Source organism: Ornithodoros turicata, chromosome 6, assembly GCF_037126465.1.
Source record: "Ornithodoros turicata isolate Travis chromosome 6, ASM3712646v1, whole genome shotgun sequence".
In the NCBI taxonomy this organism is placed as follows: Eukaryota; Metazoa; Arthropoda; class Arachnida; order Ixodida; family Argasidae; genus Ornithodoros; species Ornithodoros turicata.
In genome coordinates, this window is record NC_088206.1 from 56969761 (window position 1) to 56997165 (window position 27405).

General features: G+C 48.0%; 2 protein-coding genes and 3 long non-coding RNA genes across 5 annotated transcripts; 3 read left to right on the forward strand and 2 right to left on the reverse strand.

Moving 5' to 3' along the window:
- Positions 1-1077: 1077 nt before the first annotated feature.
- Positions 1078-11126, reverse strand: LOC135396778 (ABC transporter G family member 20-like). Its single transcript, XM_064627939.1, has 10 exons — positions 10976-11126; positions 9916-10226; positions 7540-8706; positions 6947-7124; positions 6729-6844; positions 5914-5984; positions 3610-3698; positions 3369-3545; positions 1482-1568; positions 1078-1423 (listed from the first exon to the last, which is right to left on the reverse strand). The coding sequence occupies exons 2-10, from the start codon at positions 10090-10092 to the stop codon at positions 1218-1220; spliced, it is 2268 nt and encodes a 755-aa protein (XP_064484009.1). The 5' UTR covers positions 10093-10226; positions 10976-11126; the 3' UTR covers positions 1078-1217.
- Positions 11127-11248: 122 nt separating this feature from the next.
- On the forward strand, positions 11249-13963 carry LOC135398096 (uncharacterized). The gene is made up of 3 exons (XR_010423995.1): positions 11249-11370; positions 11939-11999; positions 12407-13963. It is a non-coding gene; the product is annotated as an uncharacterized LOC135398096 (long non-coding RNA).
- A 2578-nt stretch (positions 13964-16541) lies between these two features.
- LOC135398097 (uncharacterized) lies at positions 16542-18737 on the forward strand. The gene is made up of 3 exons (XR_010423996.1): positions 16542-17071; positions 17145-17470; positions 18056-18737. It is a non-coding gene; the product is annotated as an uncharacterized LOC135398097 (long non-coding RNA).
- A 431-nt stretch (positions 18738-19168) lies between these two features.
- LOC135398098 (uncharacterized) lies at positions 19169-20130 on the reverse strand. Its single transcript, XR_010423997.1, has 3 exons — positions 20079-20130; positions 19327-19389; positions 19169-19270 (listed from the first exon to the last, which is right to left on the reverse strand). It is a non-coding gene; the product is annotated as an uncharacterized LOC135398098 (long non-coding RNA).
- A 4109-nt stretch (positions 20131-24239) lies between these two features.
- LOC135398656 (uncharacterized) lies at positions 24240-25829 on the forward strand. The gene has a single exon (XM_064630041.1). The coding sequence runs from the start codon at positions 24240-24242 to the stop codon at positions 25827-25829; it is 1590 nt and encodes a 529-aa protein (XP_064486111.1).
- Positions 25830-27405: the final 1576 nt, after the last annotated feature.

Genomic DNA, 27405 nt, shown 5'->3' on the forward strand with positions numbered 1-27405 from the left:
AGGACCCTTGGACACGTCTGCTCTGCCGCGAGCTGCTGCTCCACCCAGGAGTAAGCAGTAATAGCTGTCTCCGCATGAAAGGCTAACTGATATGCTGATAGGCCTTACGTGCAACTACTCTCAATTAGATACTGCGTGCGTAATCCTAATACTGCGCACGGACCGCATGGTAGGAAGGCGCCGCCGGGCCACTGTACTGGAAGTAATGCTCACCCCTCCCACATTGCAGTGTTCGTGGCACAGGGGTGACACAAACCCGCCATTGTAACTACCCTCAAGCGGGTGCTTTTGGCAAAACTGCCATCTTGTCCTGGTCGCACGTCATAGAAAACGTCATTTTGATGTCATGTGACTTTGTTTACATGTCGTTTTGCCGCTTACCGACATATTTCCGTCACCATAAAGCCAAGAGATGAACGTATTTTGCCAGAGTAAACTATGCGGGGCTGCTTCTGGAAGTCGTCAACAGTAAGATACATTATGTGCAAAACTGAGCGTTTTACTGCGAGATTATCGGATAGAGATAATTACCGTGATCGAAAGACATCCAAAACGTAGCGCAGAAATATCCGCATTGTTTACAAACGGTTTGGCCGTCGATCACGAGCGTCGCCATCTTTAAGGTCACGTGCGCCTTGACGTTTGCTGTGACATGCGACCAGGACCTGTCCAGGATGCACGCAGGTCGTCCCAGCACGCTTCAGTCTACGGAGCCCCGGGGCACTGGGCTCCCTCGTGTATTCTATGTCGATCCAATCTGTTATTCGGGGTCGATATGCGGGGATGGAGGACAGATTTTTATCAAGTTTCCGTTTCAGGGATGCGCTTTCTGCATGCAAAACAGATTTCCCTTGGACAAGACCTTTTCTGGTGGGGGCCCCTTTGTGTGTGGGGGGGGGGGGGGTCAGCCCCCGCTTAAATCCGGCACTGACTGGATGCCACCCCTGTGGTTCGTGGCCACATACCGGTTTGCCATTATTGGAGAGTGCCGCAAGCTTGGACCGCAAACTGCACCGGTCTACACAAGTCTGCACAGATCAAGCGCACGGATCAAGTGCATTAACCATCATGTTTGTGTACGCAGCTTTTATTCTCGCGCCACACAATGCGTCTTGTTATCGCACCTATCAAACAGAGGTTGTAATTTGTCGCAAACATATGCGCATCAATTGGAGTCATATAACGGTCATGCTTATGCGAAATGATTGATACTATTATCACTGCTTGAAGAATAACACGGTGGAGACGAGGAAGATGACGACCCAGATGTAGTTGACCAAGAAGCCCATCCAGACATTGGTGTGCAGGAGGGTCCAACCTTTGTACATGACACAACGCATAGAATCGCATGGGATCGTCTGGGGCATCATGTAGCTGAACCACCTTATGGAAAGCGGGATTCCCTCCAGGGGCCACATAATGCCTGCGGAACCGCGCAAGTTCAGGTATTGACATCTGCGCGAGAGCTACAAGTGACTCACCGCTGAGAATGAGGACGGGATAGTTGATGCCCACGTTTACCATGCCTGCAGCGTCAGGGCTCTCGAAAATTGAGGATATCATGAGCCCTGAAATGACGATCAGTTCGCTGTATCACTGCCCAGACTATAGAGGAAGTGCAACAAAGCAAGAGACAGCAAGGCGTACCAGGGTGAAACGTGCCAGTGCCCTCGTATTTGGAGCGCAGAACTCTCATAGTGACTAGAAAACAAGCTAGCGATGAGAACCGCCATGACATACGTTAGGCCGAACATGTTACGAACAGTATCCCCTACAAGCTCCTTACGCAGTTCTCACATGTCGCAGCATAAGGTTTAAGCAGTACAATGACCGTTCATTACGGGATATGAAGCGATCAAAGCACATGCGGTGATAGACAACACACTTCGCGCACGGCACAGCGGAAGGAAGCATGACTTGGATTGGATTGGATACCAGGGTGCCGATGCGGACTGGCGCTCACCCGTGGAAAGGCCGTGGCCGAATCCACTGCACTGATCATGGCGCCTTCCACACTTCGACTCCGGCAGTACAAGCCCTTTGTTCTCCACGATTACTCTCCCTCCTTTCTTTCAGCCTCTCTCCTCACGATTTCTATGGTTTGACGGAATCTCAGAAGTGTTCTGAACACAATACAATGTTTATTTATTCGATAAATCATAAGTCTGCTCCAACTCTGGAATAATGCCAGCAAATAGCTAACATTGTCCAGCCCATAGGATTAACGGGGCGACTGTACGGGACGTGCCATATGGACCAATTGTCTAAATAGCTAGCCTAGGACAAGTTGTGACCCCAAAATCCAGCGTGATACAACCCTTGTCCCCTCTCCCCCAATGCTTCCCTAGAATTTGGTTGATTTATACCCGTCTATCAAGTCCTCTAGGGAACCCCGTGTTTCAGGCCCAGATTCCAATTGTCATGAGCTTGCATGTAGTGGCCGGAAGTCTTTCAGGAAGACTGCGTTGGAACTTCTCGAATAGCCTTGTAGGGATTACTTCCACCACCGCGACTTCGTTACATCGACCGATATAGCTACTGATCCGTGTCATGAAATGGTCCACACCCTTTTATTGTTAAGCGAGATTGTTTACTATTGCTGCCTTTACTTTCTCGAAGTCTCGGGACTGTCGCGAGCAATTAAAGAACACACCAGTGCTCCTATCAGGCACGTGCTTAGCGATGCTGCCCAGTGACTCTCCGGTCGGCCTCTGAGCTATGGCTGCACGCTGGCAAATCCGCAAAAACTCGCTGGCTCTGGCTGGTCTTGCGCGCGCAGATAATCATATCGCCCACAAAACGCGGCAATACGCGTTTGGTTTGGTATTCGCGGGCTTGGAACTGAGACTGGAAGTTTGTTCAGTGTAGAGACAACTCGATGCGTCGAGGAAAATAATTCGAACACGTCTATTGGACAGCGGGGAGCACGGTGCGCAACGCTGTCCAACAGGCGGCTCCGATTAACCCATTAAGTATCTTGACAATCAGCGAGCAGGTCGAGTAACCTCTATCGATTCTGCTTCTGCGCTACGAAGTGTTTTGCTTCATCGTAAGTAACTCTGATGCTTCTTTCGCAGCTTTCCAATCTGCGGGGCGCTTCGCTCTCAATAGTTCTTAGTTGCAATCCAGGTCCACGTGAACCCATCTCCTCCATTGGCTAACGTTGGTAGCACTAAGATTTCCACATGTTGTAACCCTTAATAGAGCGGTATCATTCCGTATCAGTCCGTTTTGAGCGTACCGTGTAAGCATTCGATCCATGATGGTTCAACCGGCACTCTGCTCAGGCAATGCAAGTATCGAGCTATCATAGACCGAACGCCTATGGTAATGGCTATGAGACATTGCCAATGGTATGGTATCTTTACCTAAGGAGAGACCGCAGAACCCTTGAGAAAGTGTCAGTATAATGGCCACCCAGAGAGGGCCTTTGGAGGGAAGACTGAATACGAAGAAGCCGACGAACAGGAGGAGTAAGTCCTGTACCACGATGACAAACATCTGCGACGCTATGTGGGCCACAACGATCTCTATGGATTTCACTCCTGTGTGTACAAAAATGGGATGTCCATCACGCGTCGCCACTATTCCCATGTCATCTGTTCTCACCTGCGACTGTGCATCGTTCCAGGAGGCCATCGCTGCGTTCTTCAAGAAGAGAGTTTACGGACAGCCCCACAGCCATCATGTACGTGATCCTGAACAGAAGCAACGACTTTATCGTGGCCTCTGAGTATATAGCTCTGCAGTTTCGACGGTATACTACAGCCGGGTGGCCGTCTCTGCAAGCACGTGAAAGCTTTAAAAACGCCGGGTGGAAATGACTGGAGGTTCCGCATGTTAAGTAGAACAGCATTTGTTCATTCCTTTCAATCCTTGTTTTTATAAAATGAAAGCGTTTAGCTGACGATTTCAACAAGAGGACAGGGCACACAATTGTTGCAAAAGAGGATTTTCAGGTTTCCTCCAACAAGGTAGGTAACACAGTAAAATATCATACGGTACCACCATGTAATACGAGCTGTCTGCAGAAGAACCTAAATGGCATTTGCACAATTTACTCTTTGCCTACATGCCGAACGAAGTTCCGGTGCGCAAGATGACCCATTTATGCGAGCTGAAGCTATGCCATGAAACTACAGAAAAATTGTGGAAGTTAAATAAACAAAACAAAATAGTCAGGCAAACTTGCGATTCGGTGCATTTGATTTTTTTTTTGTTCGGTGTTAGCGCCGCGAAGCAACTGTGGCTATCAGCGGCGTATATATGTGAACAGCTGGAGAGGGGACAGCAGGAAGGAGTAGTTAAGGCGGAGATTTTGGCAAGTTTGTACATAACTACGTAAAAAAGCGCAGAGAGGCGCCTAAAAGGCGTCTCTGCGCCGTTTTTACGTAGGAAGGAGTAGGGGAGTAGGAGTAGGGGACAGGGTGTTAGTATGTGTCCTAGGCAGACTTCAGGTGAACCGTGCCAACGTTCGCAGCACAGCTGACAGCACAGCCAGTGGTAGGATTCCAACCCACCACGGCCCAGTCGCGTTAGAATAGGTTGTACCAATGTGAACATGGCAGTCTCCGGGGAGTTGTATGTGTGCATGTACTGCCAGTGGCACTACCAGTGCATTAAAGGAGCATTAAAGTGGTATCTAACATGGCCCAAAACTGCTGTCATCTTGTAAAGCAGTATGTGAAAAGCATTCCCACAAAATATTTGTCCAAAGTTGTGTCACCACGGTGCAATTAATTTGGAAAATCGCTGCCGCGGTGACAGGCCGGAGCGCTCCAACTGCAGACCACACCCACTCTAGTGTGACGTTCGTGGTAGAGAGCCCCTCATTCGTTCGTAGGAAAAACCGTCTGCTACGAACATTGCTAGCTGCTTCTTGTTGACTTCTATTATTTATATGATTTATATCACGTTTTCTTTAAAAGAAGAAGCATATACGCAGCCTGAGAAAATAAGATTACGATCACAAGAGTAATATATCCGTGGCTTCTGTGCAATCTCAGAATTCACAGCAGCAGAAAGCTATTGCAAAGCGGTATTGTGGAAGCGGTATTGTGGCGCCACCTGTTAGCCACTGAACCAACTGCGCGGTGAAAACTGTCGGACAGGCTGCACACTGTCGAGAAGCACGGGGTTTTTGCTGTACAAACGCAGTTAATTTCGGGCTGCACCACTCGTTCTTCCCGTGGTGCCTGCGGTCCCAAAAAATCGTGGTTGTGTCGTTGACAGCCTTCAAACCCTCCGTTTAGGACATCACGAAGCCGGAGAACGCATGGCGTCTCCCAAGCGCTAGCAGACGCTCCGGCCTGGGCGATGTTGCTCACCTCGATCATGTGATCCCAAGTCCAATGAGGAGCGTCCTCACCAGTTGCGTCACATAGTGACGTGTGTGGTGGCGCTCATCACGTGCCTATCGTGAAGGCGAAGGAGGGTGTTTGGCGCGCGGGAGGTTCGGGGAGCTATTGCAGGCGTCCCAATTTAGCTACGGTCGCACTAATTGTGGGAAAAGTGTTTTCGGCCGCCTAACATTCCATACTGACCAAAAACAGAAAAGAAGTTGGCCTCTAGACTGCTCCTTTAACAGAAATTAGCTTCCCTATCGGACTTCGTTTCGGTTCGTGCACCTCTAGAGCACCTAGCGGTACCGGCACATAACTATCTGGTGACCGCCATGTTGACATAGGCATAGCCTATTCTAATGCATCGCCGAGCACCACACGAACTTCGTCTGGTAAGCAGGCAACGGGTTACGTGCGCAAATGACTACTTAAATGGCGTGTACAAATCTCTGTACATCGACTTCCTCCTTGCTACAAGATGTGCCGTCAAAAACAAAGGTAAATTTATTTCGGGATATAAACAACGGTACAATTTTATTTCGGTAAGAGATAAGGTTTACAGTGTACTCACTGAAGGATCATGCCTGGTGCAACGAACTCTGTGAATGTCATGTTTTTATCTCCATATACAGGTTCTTTCAACTGCAAAAAGACGTTATCGACAGGTTTCATAATGCTTACGGTGTTTCTAAACTCTTGAACACTAAGAAGCATGCATGACCGATCTATGTGAGATTACATCTGGTCGCGGAGCAAAGTCCATCCCTATTGACTATAGGTTCTTGACAAAAGGCTCTGCTGTTCATGGGCACTGAAATAGGTATACGGACTAGCTAAGCAGACCAAGTGACAAAGCGGAAAGAGTAGACGTGTGTGTGATAAGCAGAGCAGTTAGGGGAGGGGATTCCGGTAGACTTTTCCTGTGGAGCTCTGAAGTGCAGATTATTGATGCAAACAAATAAATTATGTATATCCACAGCTAAACATGAAGAGCACATACGTAGATCCAACACTTTCTCGTTGGTTTTGTTGTGCAATCTCTTTGACTGCAGTGTTTCTGGAGTACACTCTTAAAAATGAACTTCACCACATAGCACGCTCCTAGCCAACCATTATCTCGAATGATATCGTTATCTGCCCTGATTTGTTGAAAACGGGGGCGTACGCCATTTCTGTGACACTTATGCTGTTCATAATTGTCACAGAAAAGGCGTACGTCCCCTGTTTTCAACAAATCAGGGCAGATAACGATATCATTCGAGATAATGGTTGGCTAGGAGCGTGCTATGCGGTGAAGTTCATTTTTAAGAGTGTAGGGGAGCCGGCGGAAGGAGAGCGGCGAATACTTCACGATTCTGAGGTATGAGGTATATGCATGGGACTCACTCTGAGTAGTTCTTGTAGCCCATACGTGCTTTTCCCTGCCTTCACAAAACTGTCGGTGACCATCCTCTCAGCCGCTTCTTCTAAATATCGGATGATGGTCGTGAACACTTGCTGGTCTATTAGAAGCCGAGGATGTTTATTCCAGGTCGCATTGGTTTCGAATGTGATACGCGTCGACGTGCAATAGCTATCATCAAAGGTACATATTTAATACTCACTTGACATGTCCAGGTACACGTCAATGGAACTGGCATCCGCCATTGATTGGTCGATGACGTAGCCCTGCTGGAAGCGTTCGTCTAGTCCCTTGCTGAAATTGGTCTTCATGTGCACTACGCCATACGAAACGCCTTTTGATACAGAGTCCAGGGCTTGTTGAAGGCTGGTATAGTTCACCTGCATAAGCCGTAAGGCAAACCAACCAGACGCGTAAGCTGTATATGGACTGTAAATCTATGCTACATAATGCTGCATAAAAGCGGACATTGTCAAGAGAAACGTTCTATTCTATTACGATCAACCTTGCAACTAACAGACACCCGTACATGCCACATTGCCGTTGGACGAAACCTGCGCATATGTCGTCTGATAACCCGGTGGGAAAAGTGAAAACCCGCTGTCTTCTGCATTATATATGGACTCTTGTCTCGTACCGTGCATTAGCATTCTGCATCCAGTACATTTGGAAACCCTGAGGTACATTGACGAGTCTACGCATTATGCATTATACAAGAGGAAACCGTACAGCTGTGGAGAACGCTGAAAGGAGAAATGTGTAAAAACAATCCTGCTCATGAAATCATGAACTCACCTGAGGCATAATTCTAGAGTCCACCAGTTCCAAAAACTGGCGGCTGTACTTGACCGGGTTGTCCTCGTTCACCACAGCCAAAAACATATTAAAGGGCACTTTCCCTATAACAATGCAGTACAGCATCACTTCAACTGACGGAAGCAGGAAACTGTAGAGAAGCAGACCCAGATTACGACGAATTTTCACAACATTCTTCTGAAAAATGGCTTTTGTCCTCGCAATCGACCGACTCATGTCTTTCTTGTCAAGAGAAATCAGCGTTTGTTGTTTACTGCGCACGACAGAAGCCAAGAACGAATACTGTGTCGCCTCATCTCCTCCCTGGTCATTTCTCCTTTCTGTTTGAACCGGGGCCTGAGGTTGGCCCTCAGGGCTTGGCGAGCTGGCCATAATGAGGAACACTTCTTCCAAGTTATGCGTATTGTGCCTCCGCATGAGTGTCGCCGGGGGGTCTTCTGCGAGCATCTTCCCTTGGCGGAGGAATCCCACCAAGGAAGCCAATCGAGCTTCATCGATGTAGTGCGTTGTGATAATAACAGTCATCTTCTCCTTTGTTGTAAGTTCCACCAGGTGTTGCCATATGGACTTCCGCAAAACAGGGTCGATTCCAACAGTTGGCTCGTCCAGCACAAGCAGAGGGGGGTTGTGAACCATGGACGAGGCCAAGGAGACTCTTCTTTTCTGTCCTCCGCTAAGGTATTTCACTAATCGTTGCTTGTCAGGCAGCTCCAGGAACTGAACCAAGAACTCCACGCGCTCCTTCCACTCCTTCATAGGTAGGTAATATATCTGGCCGAAGAACGCGAGGGTCTCTTCGATGGTGAACTCGTCGAAGAGGGCGAGCTCCTGTGGCATGTAACCGACGTTGGAACCGGGTATCTTGGAACCTGGAGTTCCTGGTTTAGTGCCGAAGACGCGTACCTCTCCACGCTGAAACTTCTTGCGTCCTAAGATGCAACGAAGCAGCGTGGTCTTGCCGCACCCAGAAGAACCGAGCAATGCGTATATTCCACCTCGTGGCACGCTGATGTTGACGCCCCTGAATATGTCAACCCTTTTGGGGCCTTCCCCGTACCAGAGATTAAGGTCTTTAATATCAACGGCCAAATGCCTCTTTGCCATTGGAACTCCCTGGGCGTCGGAGCTCCCTGGGTCTGGAACTCCCTGGAAGTAAGGCTCGGTGGAGAGAACGCACAAAGATAACGGGCAGCTAAACTCGGATGCTATGTACCGCTATGGTCGGCACTACCTCAGTTGCAGGCAGGGGCGGACCCTGGACTATACTTGGCGGGAGCACAGGGGGCCCTGTCTACGACAGCATGCTATATACGCTGCTGACGATCAATTGAAGAACTTGACAGACGACAGGAACTGACGACAGAAATTGACGGGGAGTCAGGACATCAGCACCCGTTGTTTGTAACCCTAGATCCGCCTCTGACTGCAGGTCACCCGTAAGTTCGAATCCCATCACTGCTGCTGCTGCTGCTATCATTATTCGATCGAAGTATGCAACTGGTTGTTGCGATGCTTGTGTTGTGTTAGTCCTATGTCTAATCAGAGTTCGAGGTAACTCGTTACTGTAACTAGGTTCCTTTTTTTTTGGGGGGGGACTAGTAACTTAACTCGATACTTTTGCGCCGTGGTAACTTTCTTTTTCAGGCAACTTTTCCAAAGTAACTTAAGCTAAGTTGCAAGTTACTTTTAATTCGCTTTTCACTCGCGTCCACATATTTTCTTGATTTTCTTGGTTTCTTCTGTTCTTTCATGGCATTTTATGCCACAAAACGTGATATTCAATCAATGACAGCATTCTAGTCAGGAAGTAAGAACCGCTGCCATTGAAATGAAGCTGAACCATTGTGCGCCCACAGGGGGTAAGATACAAAGCGTTCGAATTGTTGGACATAAACGAAAACTATCTAAGAGTGTTGCACTCCTCCGCAGGCAACTCAAGGTATAACTCCACTGGTCGCGCGCGCTGCACCTGTGTAGTGCTATTTCGTGTCCGAAGTAACTTGGAACTTGTACTTGTGGAACGAAGTAACTCGCTCTTTTTTTTAAGGAACTCCGTAACTGCGAGTTACATTTCAGGCTGATGAACTTTGTTATTAACTTGCTTACATTTTTGACACGGTAACTTAGCTCGTAACGAGTTCTTTTTGACGGGTAACATCTCAATCTAAGTCTCTAATTGCCTCATCTACTACTACGTTACATCTCTAGGAGCACTGCACTGGCGATCATCAAAACTGTCACGTCGTTCTAAAAAGGGAGAGTTGCGACGATTATGTGCGATATGTTGATACATTGTATAGCACTACTCTGCAGTAACGTTATCCGCGTACCGATGATAAGTGGAAGTGTGCTCACCTGTATGTCGCCATATGCATGCGGTAGTTGGTTCGGTTGTCCATCGCCTTGGTCAGGCTCGGCAGCAGAGAGGACCTCAGGAGGGTTTACAGATTGGGGCAAGTTGCTTGTGAATGGCGAAGCTGTCTCTTCGTGCGCGGCTCCTCGGAGATGATCTTGACTATCTCCTTGATGCATGCCCTATATTATTCTCGTAGATGGTGTTTGCTTGCACGGTCGCACCTTTCGTTGCTTCCTTTTAATCCCACAAAAGAACGCGGACGGGAGGCCAAGATATGCGCTTAGTAGCTCACTGTATAGTTTCCGATATTCTGCGCAACGAACATGGAAGTGTTTGAACAGGTACAACACAACGGCACAGCAGAGTAAGCACAGGGATTGTCAAGCATTCGAGTCAGTAATGTATGTAATCGGGATGAAGGTAGAATACGCCTCGGGCGTTGTATTAAGCGCGGCATGCGGCTGGTGAGGAATTACGGAAGGATTTTATAATAAAACACGTTTTTCCAATTGCGATAAATGGCCATATGGCCGTGTATTGTACGTCACCATCCGTTCCTTTTGGTGTGCTGATGGGTCGAGTCAATACAGTGTGAGGCAATGGTCTCAAAAAGGTGTAGAGGTTTGGAGGCCATTTTTGCCGCCCTGCCCGAAGCGCGCTTTCTCCCGTGCCCTTAGACGCGAGAGAAAATATGCATCAGCTCTTGATCTCCGTTCAAACAAAATATATATAATAATTATAAATATAAAATATTATATATATATATATATATATATAGTCAAAAAATAGCCAGGGATTTTCCATATTTAGCGTGAACACAATGCATTATAGGCATAATAAGCACGGAACAGTGGCATGTCGCGAATGCTATGAGAATTGTTATCCGCAAAACCAGATATTTTTAAACCAGAGATTGCGAAATGGTAGTGCTCCAATCATTACTGGAAGCTACTTTTAGTGATCACACAGCTAATACAGTCGCTGCACGGCTAACGGTTCATGTCCTATACTCAGCTGTATAGTCAATGGTGCAAAGCACGCAGAGCTCATTATACTCACACTAGTGGAAGGGCACAGCAGTCCTGGACAAAACTACAATAGATCCGGCGCAGAGTAGACAGCAGTGAGGAACAGTGCTGTCTACTGGTCGCAGCAGAAATCGTTGTAACCAAGGCTGGAACGTCTTCTTCTTCTTCTTCTACGTTCGTTAACACGAGAGAAACAGCCACGCGCGTTCTTCTTCTTCTTCTGCTCCATGTAGAACACGATCTAGAATGGCTATACCACTGATCTCGATTGTAAAAGGCTGGATCGCGGATAGGGAGCGCGAGCGTGAAGAAACCGGCCGCCATCTTACTGTACCCACAACAGTCGCCGCAGCGATCATGGCAACTTCTTGCAATTACGGTCGTACCAACCGTACTGGCAAGGTTACAGGGCCTAAATTTATACAGGTGAGTCACTCTCTATCGAGGAATAAATAGGCGTCCATTCTGTATATTTAGTTGACCATTATGAAGTGTTTTTTTGCCCAAAACGAGCACTGGATGCAGGTTGCTTGATCGCCCTTCCGACGTTCAATCGAGCACACTTGCATTTTACCCGGCGGCAAATACAGTTTGGGTGCATAATATGCTTGAAAGAACACGTTACACTACACAGGTAGTGTTGTCATCAATATATGTGCGAACACTCGAGCGCTTTTTTGCATGCATTGCTAGCATGGTACACGGTGTTCTCTGCGGAAGCAAGTGCCACATTCATTTCTTTGAATTACCTTCGCGCACAAGTTCGGTATTACGTCATAATGAGACCACGATTGTCACCTTTTTTCATGTATTGGTACTGTTTTGTGCCTTGGTTTGATTTGTGACAAAGAATCCTACGTAACGGTGGTGTGGCGCGACTTGAATAACGCCTTTGTGTCTGAGCTGTATCGTCAGCTTGTTACGATAGTAATAATTTGTATCGTGTCGTGCTATTTGTAGCAGTTTTTAAGGCAAAAGTGGTCTCTCAATACAGGTTTCGTCATGAGGGCTACCCAGTGAATTATCTGTGCAGTGTGATACGGCTGGGTGTACAGGTAAGTATCACGTTCCTCATCCACTGGTTTCTACTTTACAGGAAGGAACAACCTCAGTGCACGCACTGTGGTTGGCCTCTCTCAGTTTTGCATATTTTCTTACATGTTCACATCAGAAACACACCTTACACTTTAGGCTCCTTCACCCAGCAATATAATAATTAGAGATTATAATTCTTTTTAGAAGAGTTCCCCATATTCTTTTTAGAATAGTTTTCAATCTTTTTAATTATTAGAAGATACAGGGATTGTAAACCATGTTTTAAACTGATGTTTTAACATTTGGCCAATGCATTTATTGAACAACATATTCATTTTTAACTGTTGCACCCAAACCAATGTTCTGATGTATTATTTCTTTTGTTGTCGATGCACCATAAAAATTGGAATAATCATCATCAATGCAGGTTACTTCACAGCTGCCTCAACATACTCAAGAAATGGGTGCAGAACCTGCGTAATGCCCACAAACTTTGACTACCACAGCACCTCCAGAAAGTAAAGGCATATGTGTCACATGGGATTTTTAAAGGCATTCACAGTATATAATACCTTGTATGAACTGTTGTTGATCTAAGCAGGCTCTACAGTACACTCTCAGAAATTAAAACTTGTCAAGGAACTGTGATAATTGTTCCAGTTAATAGGCATGCACATGTACGCTATAAGAAGAAAATTATTTATTGAGAATGCACTACTGTTGATCACACTCATGCAGCTGTAGGTTTACCTTCGGCCTCTTGGAGCTCTCTGTAGTTGCCTTAGCTGCAGGAGGAGTGTCATCCAGCATGTCAACTACTTGCAGAAATATTGACGTATTTAAGATTATGACACAGTTTGAAGGGTTTCAATTCAGGAAATTTGCAGTGGCAGGGCCTGCCAGAGTGAAACCTACTGAATATTTTATGGTGTCGAAGTGGCAGTTCCTCCAGGATAGGAATATCTTAGATGGGAGCAAAAAGCTTGAAATTAACAAAGTGTTGTTTGCATTAAGCAATTTGTAATACACTGAACACATAGGCAGCAAAACAAAAATTTAAAATTCAGCATGTATGAAAATTGGGTGCAACAAATTTGCATAGTGTACGTGTACATTGTCATTCCTGAGATATATATTGTCATTGCAGGGAGGTCACAAAACAATAAATGTATTGTTTTGTCACTTCCCTGCACATTCATTGTATCTTGAAATGCGTATATGCCAGAATAAATGTTGAACTTGAAAAATGTATATTCTCTTCATTCATAGAGCATAACATCACTTATCTTCTTTACAAAAGCATATCGTGTTACATCTTTGTCACGCAGAATGCACAACCAAGAAAGCCATCTTCCATTAAACATCACGTTTCAGACATGATTCAGTTGGTATCATTTCATAGACAGGGTACACCAGGGCTCGAGTTTCAAGCTCCAAATCGTCATGTTGCAGTTTGAAAACCGTACATGTGTAGTGCAAGAGAGCCCTCGCACATTAAAATGTAAGATGGGAGTCACCGTTACTGAAAAGTAACTCCTATGAGAGAGACTGACGCTGCAGAAAAGTGTGCAAACTGCGGAAAGTGTCATACAAGATCTTCAGAAATTGTGCCTGGTTTCACGGCAGTGCTACCACACTCCCTTTTAGATGACGATGATAATGATTGGAGTTTCAGATGTGCAGCTGCATTTTTTGCAACGTGCTCCTCCTCCTTCTCTGGCTACTCATGTTGTTTACATCTACTGTTGATCACATTCATTTATCACATATTATATTCTTATATATTATTGTTATATTATCACATATTCGATCACATTAAATTTAAAATTTAGCATATATGAGAAAATATCAGGATGGAAGTTGCTATTCATTGCTCATTCCAACCTAAAATTGAGTGCTACAAATTTAGAGAGCGTACCTGATCATTGTCATTCCTAAAATATATATTGCCATTGTAGCAAGGTCACAAAACAATAAATGTAGCCTTTTGGGACCTCTCTGCACGTTCATTGTATCCTGAAACGCATAAGTGCAAGAAATAAATCTTGAACTTGAATAAACTTTATGTTGTATAAACTTGACATAAAATGTTGAATAATATAATGAATGATATAAAATGTTGAATAATATAATGAATGATATAAAATGTTGAATAATATAATGAATGATATAAAATGTTGAATAAACTTGAACTCGTATATTCTCTTTACTCATCATCAGTGATCTTCATTACAAAAGCATATCGTGTTAGACTTTTTTGTTTGCGTTTCACAGACTTGAGTACACGAGGGCCAAAATAACAAAATCACAACTGTTTCAAGCTCCAAATAGTCCTGTTGCAATTTGAAGACCACGGAGCTGCATTTTTTGGAACATGCTCCACATAACAAGCATGACAAAGTCAGCACTGGATAGCAGGACCCCGTCACCAAGCAGCTTTTCTCACGCTGCAGTTGTATTCAACAAAAGCACGTGAGTGCTGGAGAAGGACATTCAGTTTGGCACAATCGCGCCTGCAAATAATCAGAACAAATGAAGGAAGAAGCAAACAAACATAGAAGGGCTGTACTTCAAAAAGAGGTAAGTCCTGTGTCTCAAGCAGGTGTTACCACTTTCTAAGTAACTTAATTGATTAAGCTTACATCACTACCTGATTAACTGTCCTAACGAGTGTGATCTAATTGCGTGAAGTAATTATTTGGGCTGCTTCGGTGTGTCCATATTTGCGAGGCAAAGCACCGCTGTCGTTTACTAAAATACTCTTTCTAAGGCGATGCTTGATATAAATCATACTAAACGCATACACGGCTAAAACAACGGCTGTGATTCTACAGAACGATCTCTTTCTGCCATATGCGAGTATATCTTTTCCCGGACCGTTCTTTATGGAACAATTTTTGTCCAGAACGCAGTACGGGATATTATATACATGGTTGTTGTTAACCTCAAGTCGTTTCTTATTGAAATATTGGCTGGGAAACGTGTTGTAGTACAATCCCCAGCGCTGCACTGCAGTGACGGTCTAGTTTCGGAATGAAAAACATAACGTAATTAAGAATCGAACGGCAGGACACCTGTGAAACACTGTTAGGATACATCAGTATACTGGCACCTTACAAAATTGTGTGATGACAAACAACGACCAATGCTTGCAGCGCAATAAATACTCACAATCTCTGTTGCCTCCCATTGTTTTCTATGGGCACACACAGCACTTTAGGGCCCACCAACATGGCGGCCCGAAGGCACGCCTCTCCCCCACGAGCCCCTCTCCCATGCGCGATCCAGCCTTTATACATAGAGATCAGTGGGCTATACATAGCTTGTACGTACGTCACCGTGCTGACGTCACAACCCGTTGTCGGCCATGTTGGTGGTCATACGGCGCTTGTTTACGAATGATCTATACTGGTCAACTGCGCTGTTGTTGGCTGCTCTAACCGATCATGGAAAAAGAAAGACGAAGCAAGGAATCTTTCTGACACCGGTTCTGGTTCTGCAGAAGACGATGAAAACGACGAAGTGTCGTTTCGAATTCTGCAGCTGTTCAGCTGTTCTTAGCCAGCGCTTTTGAGCTGCGAACGTATCTTCGCCTTTTCCCTTGCGCTTAACTTCACGGCTATCCTCCGCGAGCCCCTCACCTATCGTTATTCCGACAAGCCTAAACCCCCTCCTCTTCCTCCTCACATATATAGCTAGCGTTCAGGAAAATCCACACCTATGACCCTCATCTGGTACTGGCCAATCGCCCTTAGTGGATAACGGCCATTTCCCCGAGGATGAAGAAGAAGAAGAAGCTGTTCAGCAGCTGTTCTTCAGCGTCTCGTCTCTCTCTCGAGTTTCCTGTCCATATCTTTGGCCTCTTAAGCCTTTTTTTGTGGATGCCCCTGGTCCTAGTGCTGGTCCGCCGGCGGGTAATTGACCAGGGCCGAGCGCAGCCGGCGGCGATGCCGGCCACTAGCAGTGGGCCTGGAGCGCGTTGTTGGCGTTCGCAGGTGAGCGCTGCTCGTCACCGTTGCCAGAGCAACGGAGCGTCCGCGTGACCCTCGTCGTCACGTGCAGCTAAAGCGGCGTTGCTGGCCACTTTCACACCGTCGCTGCGCTCCTCGGTTACCGTCATCGGGGTGAGAGTGAGAGACGACGGAAATCTTAGCGTCATTCGTCGTCAGTAAGAGTCGCGAGAGCTCAAAGATGGCGGAGCTCTATGCATATTTCGCAGATGTGGGCATCGGTGAAGATGATGTGGTTCGCGTGTTTCGTCCACATACTGACGCATTCACAGCCCTGTCAGATGATCAGTTCGTTGCACACTTCCGGCTCTCAAAAGATGCAACTCGAAAAGTCTGCAACGCAGTTTCGGAAGACTTGAAACGACGTACGTATTACCTTTCTGTATTACGTGTTACGCAGTTGTATTAGAAGTTGTAGTCGTTGTATCATTTAACCACCAATCAATAGGTAATGCAGTATGAATAATGTAGCGAAATGTGATTGCATATACGCGTACAATGAGTTGTCTCGCGGGGTAAAGGCACGAATGATTACGTGTGTAGCGAATGGCCGTGAGCGGAGATTGGCCTCCTCTTCTTCTTCTACTCCATTCAATAACGAAATTATCTTCTTTGTCCAGCCAGCGGGATTCTGTAATATTTTACTTTGTTTCCTCCTCTGTGCCGGACCTCGCATTAATTCGCATTATAGCTAGGGGGTAGAAAAAGAAGAGGAGAGAAGGAGGACAGAACATCGGGGATAGGTTTCGTGCAACTTGCTGGGCTCTGAATGTAGTAAACCCGCGTTGACAGAAAATGTATTTCATTTACAGCACAGCAGTGGCGTTCCACCACGCTTTCCGTGGAACAGAGGGTTCTGATGGCACTGCGATTCTATGGAACCGGCGCCTTTCTCGACAACATCGCTCATGAGGAGTATTTCGCAACGACAAAGCGACCGGTTTCAGAGGCCATTCATGCAGTCAGCATGGCCATCATAAAAAACCTGCCTCCCAGCTACTTGCGATTTCCTTCAACCCCTGAAGAAAAGATGGCTGTGAAGCGTGGTTTCTATGATATAAAAGGTCTGCTAGGTTGTCTTGGTATGTAACATATGTGCATGAACACCATGCAACCACATTGTATCGCGTATTCATAATGCTACCTTTCATGCAGGCGCAGTTGATGGGACGGCAGTCTCAATCATCGCACCAAGCACGGCAGATCCACGCTTTATTGATGGCAACTATTACTGCCATAAGGGGTATCATGCATTGAACGTTCTGGGGGTATGTAAATATGGAATCAATTACAGTGTGTACTTTCAAGAAGCATTTTTAAAGACGTACGAGCAGTGCTATAAAGACTTCTATATATGAACAGATCTGCGATGCAAGTCGACGGATACTCCACATTAATGCAAGATACCCAGGAAGCTTGTGCTGGAGCTTGTGCAGGATACGCCAGAGGGCCTCAGTCCTTTTTGCAGAGGGAGAGTGGCGGTAATTTCAAGCTCACACTGCAAGATGATGCACAGTAGAAGAATACACACTGTTTATTTGACTGTGAAAGAATAACGAAATTGTGATACAAACAGTAAATGAATGTGGTGATAACTTGCAAACGTGGAATGAACACACTTAAAGATGCTTTAATAACAGAATAAACACGCTTTAACATACTTGAGCTACATCGAACAAAGTAAGGATACCAGTAATGCACATTGGACCGTTTAGGACAAAATCTGGTTTTAAAGAGATGAATGTTTGTTACAGGATCAGCTTAAAGGGGCTGGGACACTTTCACACATGTGGTTCATTACATCATGAATGCATTGCACTGCATGTTAGAATACTAAGTGAAACTTGCAACGCAGGTTGACATCGGTGCAAAGAACTGTCTTTTACGATTATGTCAAATAACCTGGAATGACCTGTCGCAACCCCTTTAAGGAAGAAACTGTCTTTAAAAAAGACGAAACTTGTTGAAAAGATCAGTACAATGAAAATAGTTTGGTTTCAAAAATTTGGTTAAAGGATGAGTATCACAGAAGGAAGTTAACATGTTACTTTGTATATGCTTCACAGGGGACCTCGGTTACCCACTTGAACCCTGGCTCATGACTCCTTTTCGGTCTCCTGGAACAGACAAAGAGGAAGCATTCAACAAGGCTCACAGCAGCACCAGAGTTCGGATCGAACAGTGTTTCGGAGTGTTGAAGATGCGCTTCAGGTGCTTGCAGCGTTACCGCACTCTACACTTTGCACCAGACAGGGTCTGTAACATCATTACTGCATGTGCCATTCTGCACAACATATGTCACTCTTACAATTTGCCTATGCCAACTGAGGAGCCTGACGTGATGACTGTAGAAAATGACAGTGACCATGAGGAATCTAATGAGGACGATTTTGGAGCTGCCGATAATCCCAGCCGTGACACTTCAACATCTCAGGCAATGCGCATACGCAATAGAATTGTGGACAGATACTTTTAAGTTTTAACACATACAAAAACATAAAGGGCGCCTCATCCAAACCATGTATCTGCCTTCTGACCTTCGTGACACATTCTTGGCAGGTCCCCATTGCTTAGTTTGGTACTGTCTCTATAAGAGTGAGTTTCAAGTATTAATACTAGAGACACATAAATAGCTATGTATTTGCAATACCCACTTCAAGAATTCAGTTGCAAGCATTTTATTATGTACAGCCTCATACTGCAAGTTTAGTTGTTTTCAACGAGTTGTCTAAACGAGCTCAAGCATGTTGTGCCGTTAGATGATCCTAGCACGACAACAAAGCTGAACTTACATTATGCTTGCATGTCCCTGTTTCTCTCTCTGTTCAGCATGAGTGTAACCAACTCGGTCATGGGGCCGATCAGTGGTGCCAGGAGCTGTACAAAACAGGCCTGCTGTTAGTACATGACAGGTATAGGGAATGTGTATGAACCCAGTTATTAGGGAAGCTAAGGAATTATCTTCAACATTGTAGCGGTATGGATGAAGAGTTTCGAGCTCAGTAATGCAAATAAAATATCAAGACCAGAACTATGCCAATTCATATGACTACCTCACGGAGCTGTGCCACCTCTTGTCCCAACCGCTCTTGTACTTCAAGGATGCGGTTTGCCACAGGAGGTGGTACCCTCCTGCGCCTGCGGCGGCACACTCTCTGTCTCTGTACGTCCCCCTCGGCTGCAATTGCTGGAGCTGTAGTTGGTATCTCAGGACACGCTTGAGTGTTCATGCCTGGGATGTGGGGTGCATCACTGGAGGTGCTAGGTTGAGGGTCCACTTCCTGTAATCATTTTATGTGAATTTCTCTTAAATGATAATATTTCACAGTGTATATACCACAGGTGCACGGTTCTCCTCTTCTGGTGCATCATCCATGTCTTCTGGTGGTTGGGGGTTCGACTGTTCAAAACACAATGAACGTAACGTTAAAGCACAGTGCAGGTGGAGTCAACTGATGGGTCAAACACCTCTATTGAGGTGTTTGGTGAGGTGACATGGCACGTGAAAATTTTTCCACATATCTGAAATTGGAGAGAGCTAAAAGAAGGGCCAGTTGGTCGTACATTAAGAAAATTAGTAGAAAACACAGATTCTGCAGTGCTGGGGGCTACCGAATTACAGCACAACTCACATACAGAGCACTGAATTGGCTGAAATATTACATTAGTCATCCCTAAATAATTATGGACAAGTGGTGTACAACATGCAACGTGGAAAGGAAAAGTAATGACAGATCACCAAATGTATAGACACATGACAAAAAGAATAATAAGGTAGCTAAGAAAAAAAATTTAGTAATAATGTTTTTGTCGGGGGGTGAACATATTCTCAATGAAACAAGAATTTTACTTAACAGATGTAAGCAATGAGTCTGCCTGTCTGTCGGAACTTTCTGAGAGGAAAGGAAGGAATGATTCCTGCCACAAAAGGAGAACAAAGCAAATACCGCGTATGAACGCATACCATCTTAAGAAATAAGACCTTTTGATGCGAACACAGTGCATCACAGTGTTTTTATTGTCCTTTCGTGTGGCCAGCATGGGTGTTACATTAACTAATAGTATGGTGATCTGAAGCAGAACACTTACCTCTGACGGCAGCAACACGCCATCTTCAGTGAGGTTAGCGCCACCGGCAACCCCCCCACTGTGTCCCAGCCAACCAGGGCCATAACACGAGAATCCAGACCCCGTAGAGAAGATGCAACGTCAACGACGCGTACTGTACTTTCCTCTAAGGGCTCTGTTCCCTCGTGTATGGCCATGCCGCCACCTCCGCTAGTGCTCAAGATGTTGGTTAGGCTGGCCCGTGCATTCCTGCGGACGCGGTACCTCCAGTTCTTCCATAAAACTTGCCACCCGGCAGCTGTCTTAACTATGCCGCCGAGGGAGTTCAGGCAGGAAGCGATGTCCTCCCATTTCTTCCTCCTGTCTTCTTTAGTCTCCCCTCGCATGAATTGCCGGTTGTTGCAAAGCTCCGGGTGCTGTTCCATGAATGCCAGGAGCTGAACCTTCTGGGATTCATTCATTGCCATACCTGTAAACCGAAAGCAGTATAACAACTGATTGGACATTTCTCGTCCATGACCCCTCAGGTGAAAAATGTTTGCATTTACATGTGGCTTATTAAAAAAATTCAGCTTGAAACCACTTTAAACCACTTCGTACGTAAACTGTGGAAAACAGTGGAAACTGTTTCATAAACCATTTCGTATTGCAGATATTTTTCACCTGAGCCTTATAGAGACGTTAATATCCCGTCGCTAGTATCTACCTGCCTCATAAAAGTGCAAAACTTACCAAGCGCCAGTCTTTTGACTTTTGTTGGTTGGAGCTGCAGGAGCTAGTAAGCGTCTAGTGATATGCGTCGCAGCAGAGCGGCAGATCTAGCAGACGACACTTGAGGATCTCTGATTGGTTAACTTATATTTATAGGCCAGTTGTAGAACCACCTTCATGTCAGCGCATAAACGGCAACTTTATTCGACGAAAAGAAGAATAACATTCAATGAAAGTACCAGCATTTCTGTTATTGGAAATATTTCTCATTTTTTGAAGCTGCAAAGAGGCATCTGGTACGGAGGGTACCGTCACAGCAGCGTCCCGGAAATGGAAAAAGAAGAGGACGCAAATGACGGTTCGTTAGAGTCACGTTGCTGGCCAGTGGGAGGGTGTCGTCATTCCGCTAGCGGCGCGGTGACGGTGACGAGCTGCGATACACGGCGACAACATGGCCAACAACGCACCCCTGACCCATACTGGTCGGCGTCCGTGAGCCTACGCTCTGTTCCCCTGGACCTCTTCAGAGCCAATGGCCTTGCTTCCATCCCGTTGTTCTAAAACCAACCAATGGCGCAATCATCCGCTCTAAAAATCCCAAAGCCCTGCTTCAAGGCCTCGAAGCCGCAACTCCTGACTTCCGAGACACCGCTGAGGTCCGCCAATACGGCAGAGATGGCATTGTCTGCAAATCCGCCAACCTGAATGTTATACGCTCCCTTCTAGCCACATCCTCCTTCGTGGGCGTTCCCGTTGATGCCTTTATCCCGCATCACGTTGCCTCCGTCAAAGGTGTGGTGAGAGGTGTAGACGTCTCTCTCCCAGCATCCGAGGTCCTGGAGCTGTTCGCCGACATTGGCGCGCTGGATGCATTCCGCTGCAGCAGACTCGATAACGACCTACGCATCGCCACTGAGTCTGTCGTCGTGACTTTCGCGGGTCATTCCTGCCCGTCCGAAATAAAGTCTCGGCCCCTCATCTTCTGCGTGGACCCCTACAAACGAAGACCCATGCATTGCAAGCGTTGCTTCCAGTTCGGGCATAATATCAAGAACTGTAGGTCCGATCCCCGTTATTGGCGCTGCGGAGAAGCCCACACGGAATCCACCTGCTCTGGTAACTCTGCCACGAAATGCTGCCTCTGTGGCGGCTCCCACCCAGCTGACTGTCAATCATGTCCTTGCCGTGAGCAGGAGTCCTCCTTGCTTGAGTTCATGGACTCTCGTCACTGTTCCCGCTTTGATACCTCTGCCACTTTAAGGAGCCGTGGCTGTGATTTCGCCAGCAGAGCTCAGCAGCCCCGAGTCCTAGATGACCGGCTCCAAAACATGATCAATGCCGCCGTCAACGCCGCCGTCGAGGCCGCCGTGTCGAAGATGAGGGAAGAAATTTCCTCCCTTTGCTCTATGGTTGCGTCACTCTCCTCCGCGCTCTGAGTCTGGTGGTGCCGTCCAAGGCCTCAAGCAAGCGACTGAGGTACCCGCTCCGGTGCCTCCCCCTCGCATGCTCAGCCCTGTGAACCTCTCCCTCCCTCTCGTCTTCCGACCTCCGAGCAAGCTCTCCCTCAATGCTCGTCTCCTGAGGACATGGACGCCACGGCTTCGCACTCCAAACGTGGTGCCTCTCCCCCTGCACTAAGCTCGTGCAGCCCCTGCGATAACCCCATGGGTAAGCGATCGAAGAAAGTGGGCAAAAAGATGTGTGGGTATGGAAACATTCCTCTCCGCCGCAGTTGCAACATCTATATATTAACCGATGCAGAGTAGCCTTCGCGTCCTTCAATGGAACTGCCTCTCGATTTCATCAACCCTGCCGACCTACATATGCTCATCTCTCATTGTTCACCTGACGTTATTGTTCTGCAAGAGACGTGGCTGTCACCGCGTCGCCCCTTCTCCTTCCCCGGCTTCCATGCATTTCGACTGGATCGACCCGTGGGGAAAGGAGGCGGCCTCTTGGCCCTTGTTTCTCACCAGCTTGTGGACTCCGCCCATGTTGCATGGCAGATTGCGTCCCCTCTCTGCGAGGCTCTTGCGGTCCAGCTCACACTTCCCTGCAACGGGTCCCTGGCTGTTTTGAACGTGTACTGCCCAGCGGCCTTCCAATCCCCCTCGACTCTCAGCGGTGCCCCACGGATACGTGGTCGCTGGTGATTTCAACTCGCATCACGTTCAATGCGGGCTCAAGACCGACTCCAACGGCAGGAAGCTGTGGGACTGGATATGCCGTCATAACCTCTCTGTTGGGAATGACTGATCTCCAACGTTCCTCCGTGGCACCGCCCGTTCTGTGTTCGACCTCACTCTACACCCCTCTTCGGTCCGCCTGATGTCGTGGCGAACCCTCATCTTGGGTTCCAACAGTGACCATCTGACTATCTTCTTCGAAGTGGCCATTCCTGCCAAGCAGTCTGTCTCTTCGCGCTCCCTGTGCAATTTCCACCGGCAAGAGAAGAACCTGGAGCGACTCCTTCAGGAAGGTGTTGGCCTACCTGCCAGCGACCGCGCGGTCAATGCCGTGACCTCTTTGTCACTCTCGAAAGCGGCTGCTACTTTTAGTCTCATTAAGCGCTCGCAGTCAAACTGCGCCCCGTGGTGGACCGAGGCTTGTACAAGGGCCTACCGTCGTCGCAAGGCTGCTTGGAAACAAGTGCTTGCAAACACGTCCTAAGTGAACTGGAAGAATTACCAGTTTCTCAAGGCTGTCTTTAAACGTACCATCTCCGCGGCTAAGCAGTGTTTCTACAACGAGCGCAACTCATTTCTGTCCAACCCGAAGCATCGGAAGGCCCTCCACCAGCATATTACACACCTCCGACGATCGCTGTCCTGCGAACCCCCATGCGACTCCTCTGTCGTGCCTGATGACATTGCCAGAACCCGGCTCGAAGACATAGCCAGAGGTCTTGTGCTGCGCTTCCACAGCTCTGTTTCACGAGTCCAAGCGCTGCCCGACGAATCGACATCCGGCTTCTGCGCCGTTCCCGAAGAGGAACTCGACTCAGTTGTGCGTGCTCTTCCGAACTCTGCCTCTGGTCCGGACGGCATTACAGGCAGAATGCTGCGGTCCCTGTGGGCTTCCCATCCTCGCGAGCTTCTAAATATTGTGAATGTGTTGCTCGAGCAGTCATGGCTCCCAGACGACTGGAAGGTGGCCAAGGTGGTCGTCGTTAAGAAAATTCCCGCGAGGGGCCTGGTCATGGACAACATTCGTCCAATTGCCCTGACCTCCGTCCTCTGCAAGTCTATCGAGGGCATTCTGCACCGCCGTCTTTCCTCTTTCTTGGAGAATACAACTGCTCTTAATGACAGCCAGATTGGCTTTCGCCCCCGCTGCTAAATTTGAATGGCCCACGCGAACCTTTAAAGCCAGATCTGCCTTGCGCGTGAGAACGGGGAATTGTCTGCTCTGGTTGCCCTAGATATTGCCAAGGCCTACGATAGCGTGGAGCACTGCATCCTCCTTCAGTGCATGGCTGCCCTCAACATACCCCCATATGTCATCTTGTGGGTGAGCAAGTTCTTCTCCGGACGTTCGTTTTTCTGCTCTGATGGCCGTTTTACATCTTTGTCGCACACTCAACTCAGGGGTCTCCCTCAGGGATCTGTTTTGTCCCCTTTGCTGTTTAACATCTTGATGAGCTCCATGCCTCTGAAGCCTGACATTCTTACCATGACTTATGCGGATGATATTGCCTTCTTCGCCTCGTCCACCTTTCTCCATGTGCTGTACGAGGTGCTCCAAGCATACCTCTCTGCTCTATCCGACCGGATGCGCTCCGCACACCTCTCCTTGAACGCCCAGAAATCCGCAGTGATCTTATTCCAACCCAGCAGCCAACCTGTGGGGGCCCTAACCATCGACCTGAAAACTGGCACCGAGCCTATCCTGCAGACTAACCTGCTGAAGTATTTGGGTGTCTGGTACGACGACAAGCTCCACTGGGACCATCACATTGAGGTAGTGAGCCAAAAAGCTACAAAGGCAACTGGCATCCTCCATCGTTGCTCCAGCCCCCGCATTGGTATGCGGCGGACCGCCTTACTCTTACTTTACAAGTGTTATGTGCGGCCCATTCTGGAGTTCGGGTGCACTCTGTTTTCCTACCCCCCGGACTATCGCCTAAACAGGCTCTTTGTTATCGAGAGGAAAGCCTTGCGCGTATGCTTGGGTCTCCCTAAGTATGCAGCCAACCAGGCGCTTTATGCCGAAGCTCGTATCCCTCCCCTCAATATCTGGTTTCGCCTGCTGGCAGTGAACTGCTTCCTTTCCCTCTGCCAGAGCCCACTGGCGTTGAGACACAATGAGTCCCTCAGGAACGTGACTCGGTGGGTCTCTCGGCGGTGGCGCAGGTCCAACATCCCCCAACTTGTATTCGTCGACTCCCTTTTGGCACCCCTGAAGGTATCGTTGTCTGATCTGGCCCCACCCACCTGCCCGCTGAGGGACCTGTCTCTGCTGATCGCTGAAGCCTTCCTCCCTGGACGTGTCCTAGCTCCACCGGCCAGGCTCGAGGCCCTCCTCACGGACCACGTCAGCCGGTTTCAGTCTCACCTGGTTGTTGCCACAGATGCTTCCGTGGCCGCCGGGCTGGCGGGTGCTGGAATTGTCTTCCCGCAGCTGGATGCGCACTTCCCGATTTGCCTCCCGGACTTCACTCCAGTGTTTGAGAGCGAGCTCCTCGCCATGATACTGGCTCTCCGCATGGTCCCTCCTCAATTCTGCAAGGTTCTGCTCCTGTCGCTGTCTGTCATCGCAGCTCTGTCGGACCCCTCTGCCGACGCCTGGAAGACCTTCCTGTCCCTTACTCCGAGTCATATCACGGAAGTCGCCTTGACGTGGATTCCGGGACACCGTGGCCTCTCTATCAACGAGTTGCCAAAGCATCCCTCGCTGGGCCATTCATCGACCTCTTACCTCCATTGCCCGCATAAATTCGGGCCAGATATCGGAGGCTGCTGGAGCTGTCTGGACGCCGCTTGCCTGACCCCCGCTACGATCACCTTTCCTTCGCGTGGCACACTGACCGCTGCCCTTCGCGTCGTGTTGAAGTCCTGCTGACGCGCCTTCGATGCCACGCCTTGCCTCTAAACTTTTACCTTCACCGCGCCGGTACCCACCCATCGCCAGCGTGCCCTCACTGCGGGCAGGACGAGACCACTGAGCATCTGCTGCTACACTGTCGCCTGTACGACAGGCCCCGCCGCAACCATTTCATCCTGCCCTTTGCCAGACAAGGCATCCCTCTATCCTTACCATCCTTACTCTCCTTCGGAGCCTCACACACGGAGAAATGGATTCCCGAAGTGGCGTCCAGCGTCGTCGCCTTCTTAGCTACCTGCGGCCGCTTTTGAGTCGCCCGGTCTGAGTAGCCTGACCACCTAACCCTCACCACCGTCCCCGTCCCTACAACGCCCTCCCCCCAGAACTATACTCCCCTCTCATACTCATGGCCAATCGCCCTGTGTGGCTAAGGGCCATTTCCTTTGTGGCTGAAGAAGAAGAAGAAGAAAACCGCGTTCACGTGCGTTTTTTTCGATTTCCTACCGACGCGTTTGGAGCGCAGGGAATACCAAATTCTCTTCGATAGCGTTACGTTGCGTCACATACCACGTGTTCTCGCTCCCGAACGACACGTTCGCGCTACCGACATAGATCGGAATAGGGGCCTATTCCGATCTATGTCGGTAGCGCGAACGTGTCGTTCGGGAGCGAGAACACGTGGTATGTGACGCAACGTAACGCTATCGAAGAGAATTTGGTATTCCCTGCGCTCCAAACGCGTCGCCCGTAAGCGACGGTGTCGCTCACGGGAACGACAGCCTCCACCCTGTCGATATGGTGGATGATACTGTCGTTAAGCGGAGCGAGAGCTGTCAAGACGGCTGCAAGTTACTTCGCGTGGCTAAACACAATCACGGTTGGCGCCGGTGTTTAGATCGGGCGACAACGGGTTTGTATCAGATGAAACGCCTTTATTGAAACTACTTTGCCACAGAGACAATTCTCCACCCCCTATCATACATATCAAACAATACACAAAGGTCTGCCTAAAGCTTACATTTCTGCACTTGTTAACTGTCCTGACAGCTTCTTCTCTGGGAATTTAATTCCGCGACTTATTCTGCCCACTGATTCTAATTGCGTGTAGGTCGTCAGCAAAATGTCCGTGACTAAAGTGCGGTGCTCTATGACGAACAGCAACACAATTTCATATTCGTGCATTGAGCGAGAAGCGCGAGACTTCTCCATCTATGGCGGACTACTCCATCGTCAACGCGTCGTCGTCGTCGTCTGCTTCCAAAATAAGGCATTCCGCGTGATTCTCCTCCTGCTACACTATTGGCTCAGAGTGCAACGTCTCGTTCCCAGACGTCTTAACCTCTACCGACAGTCAACAAATCAAGCGCACTGTCGTTAAAAGCTACATGGGAATACCAAAAGTGGCGGGTGTCGTTCCCGGTGCTCGTTATCGTCTTCTACCGATACTCCGCTATCGACACCGGCGCTGCCGCTCGACAGCGGCTCGGAATAGGGCCCAGCTGGAGTTATCGGCGATGAGACGTTCGGAATGGATACGGAGGTTGAATAGAAAAGGCATCATCCAGGAAGCACAACACTATCATGTTTGCGGACT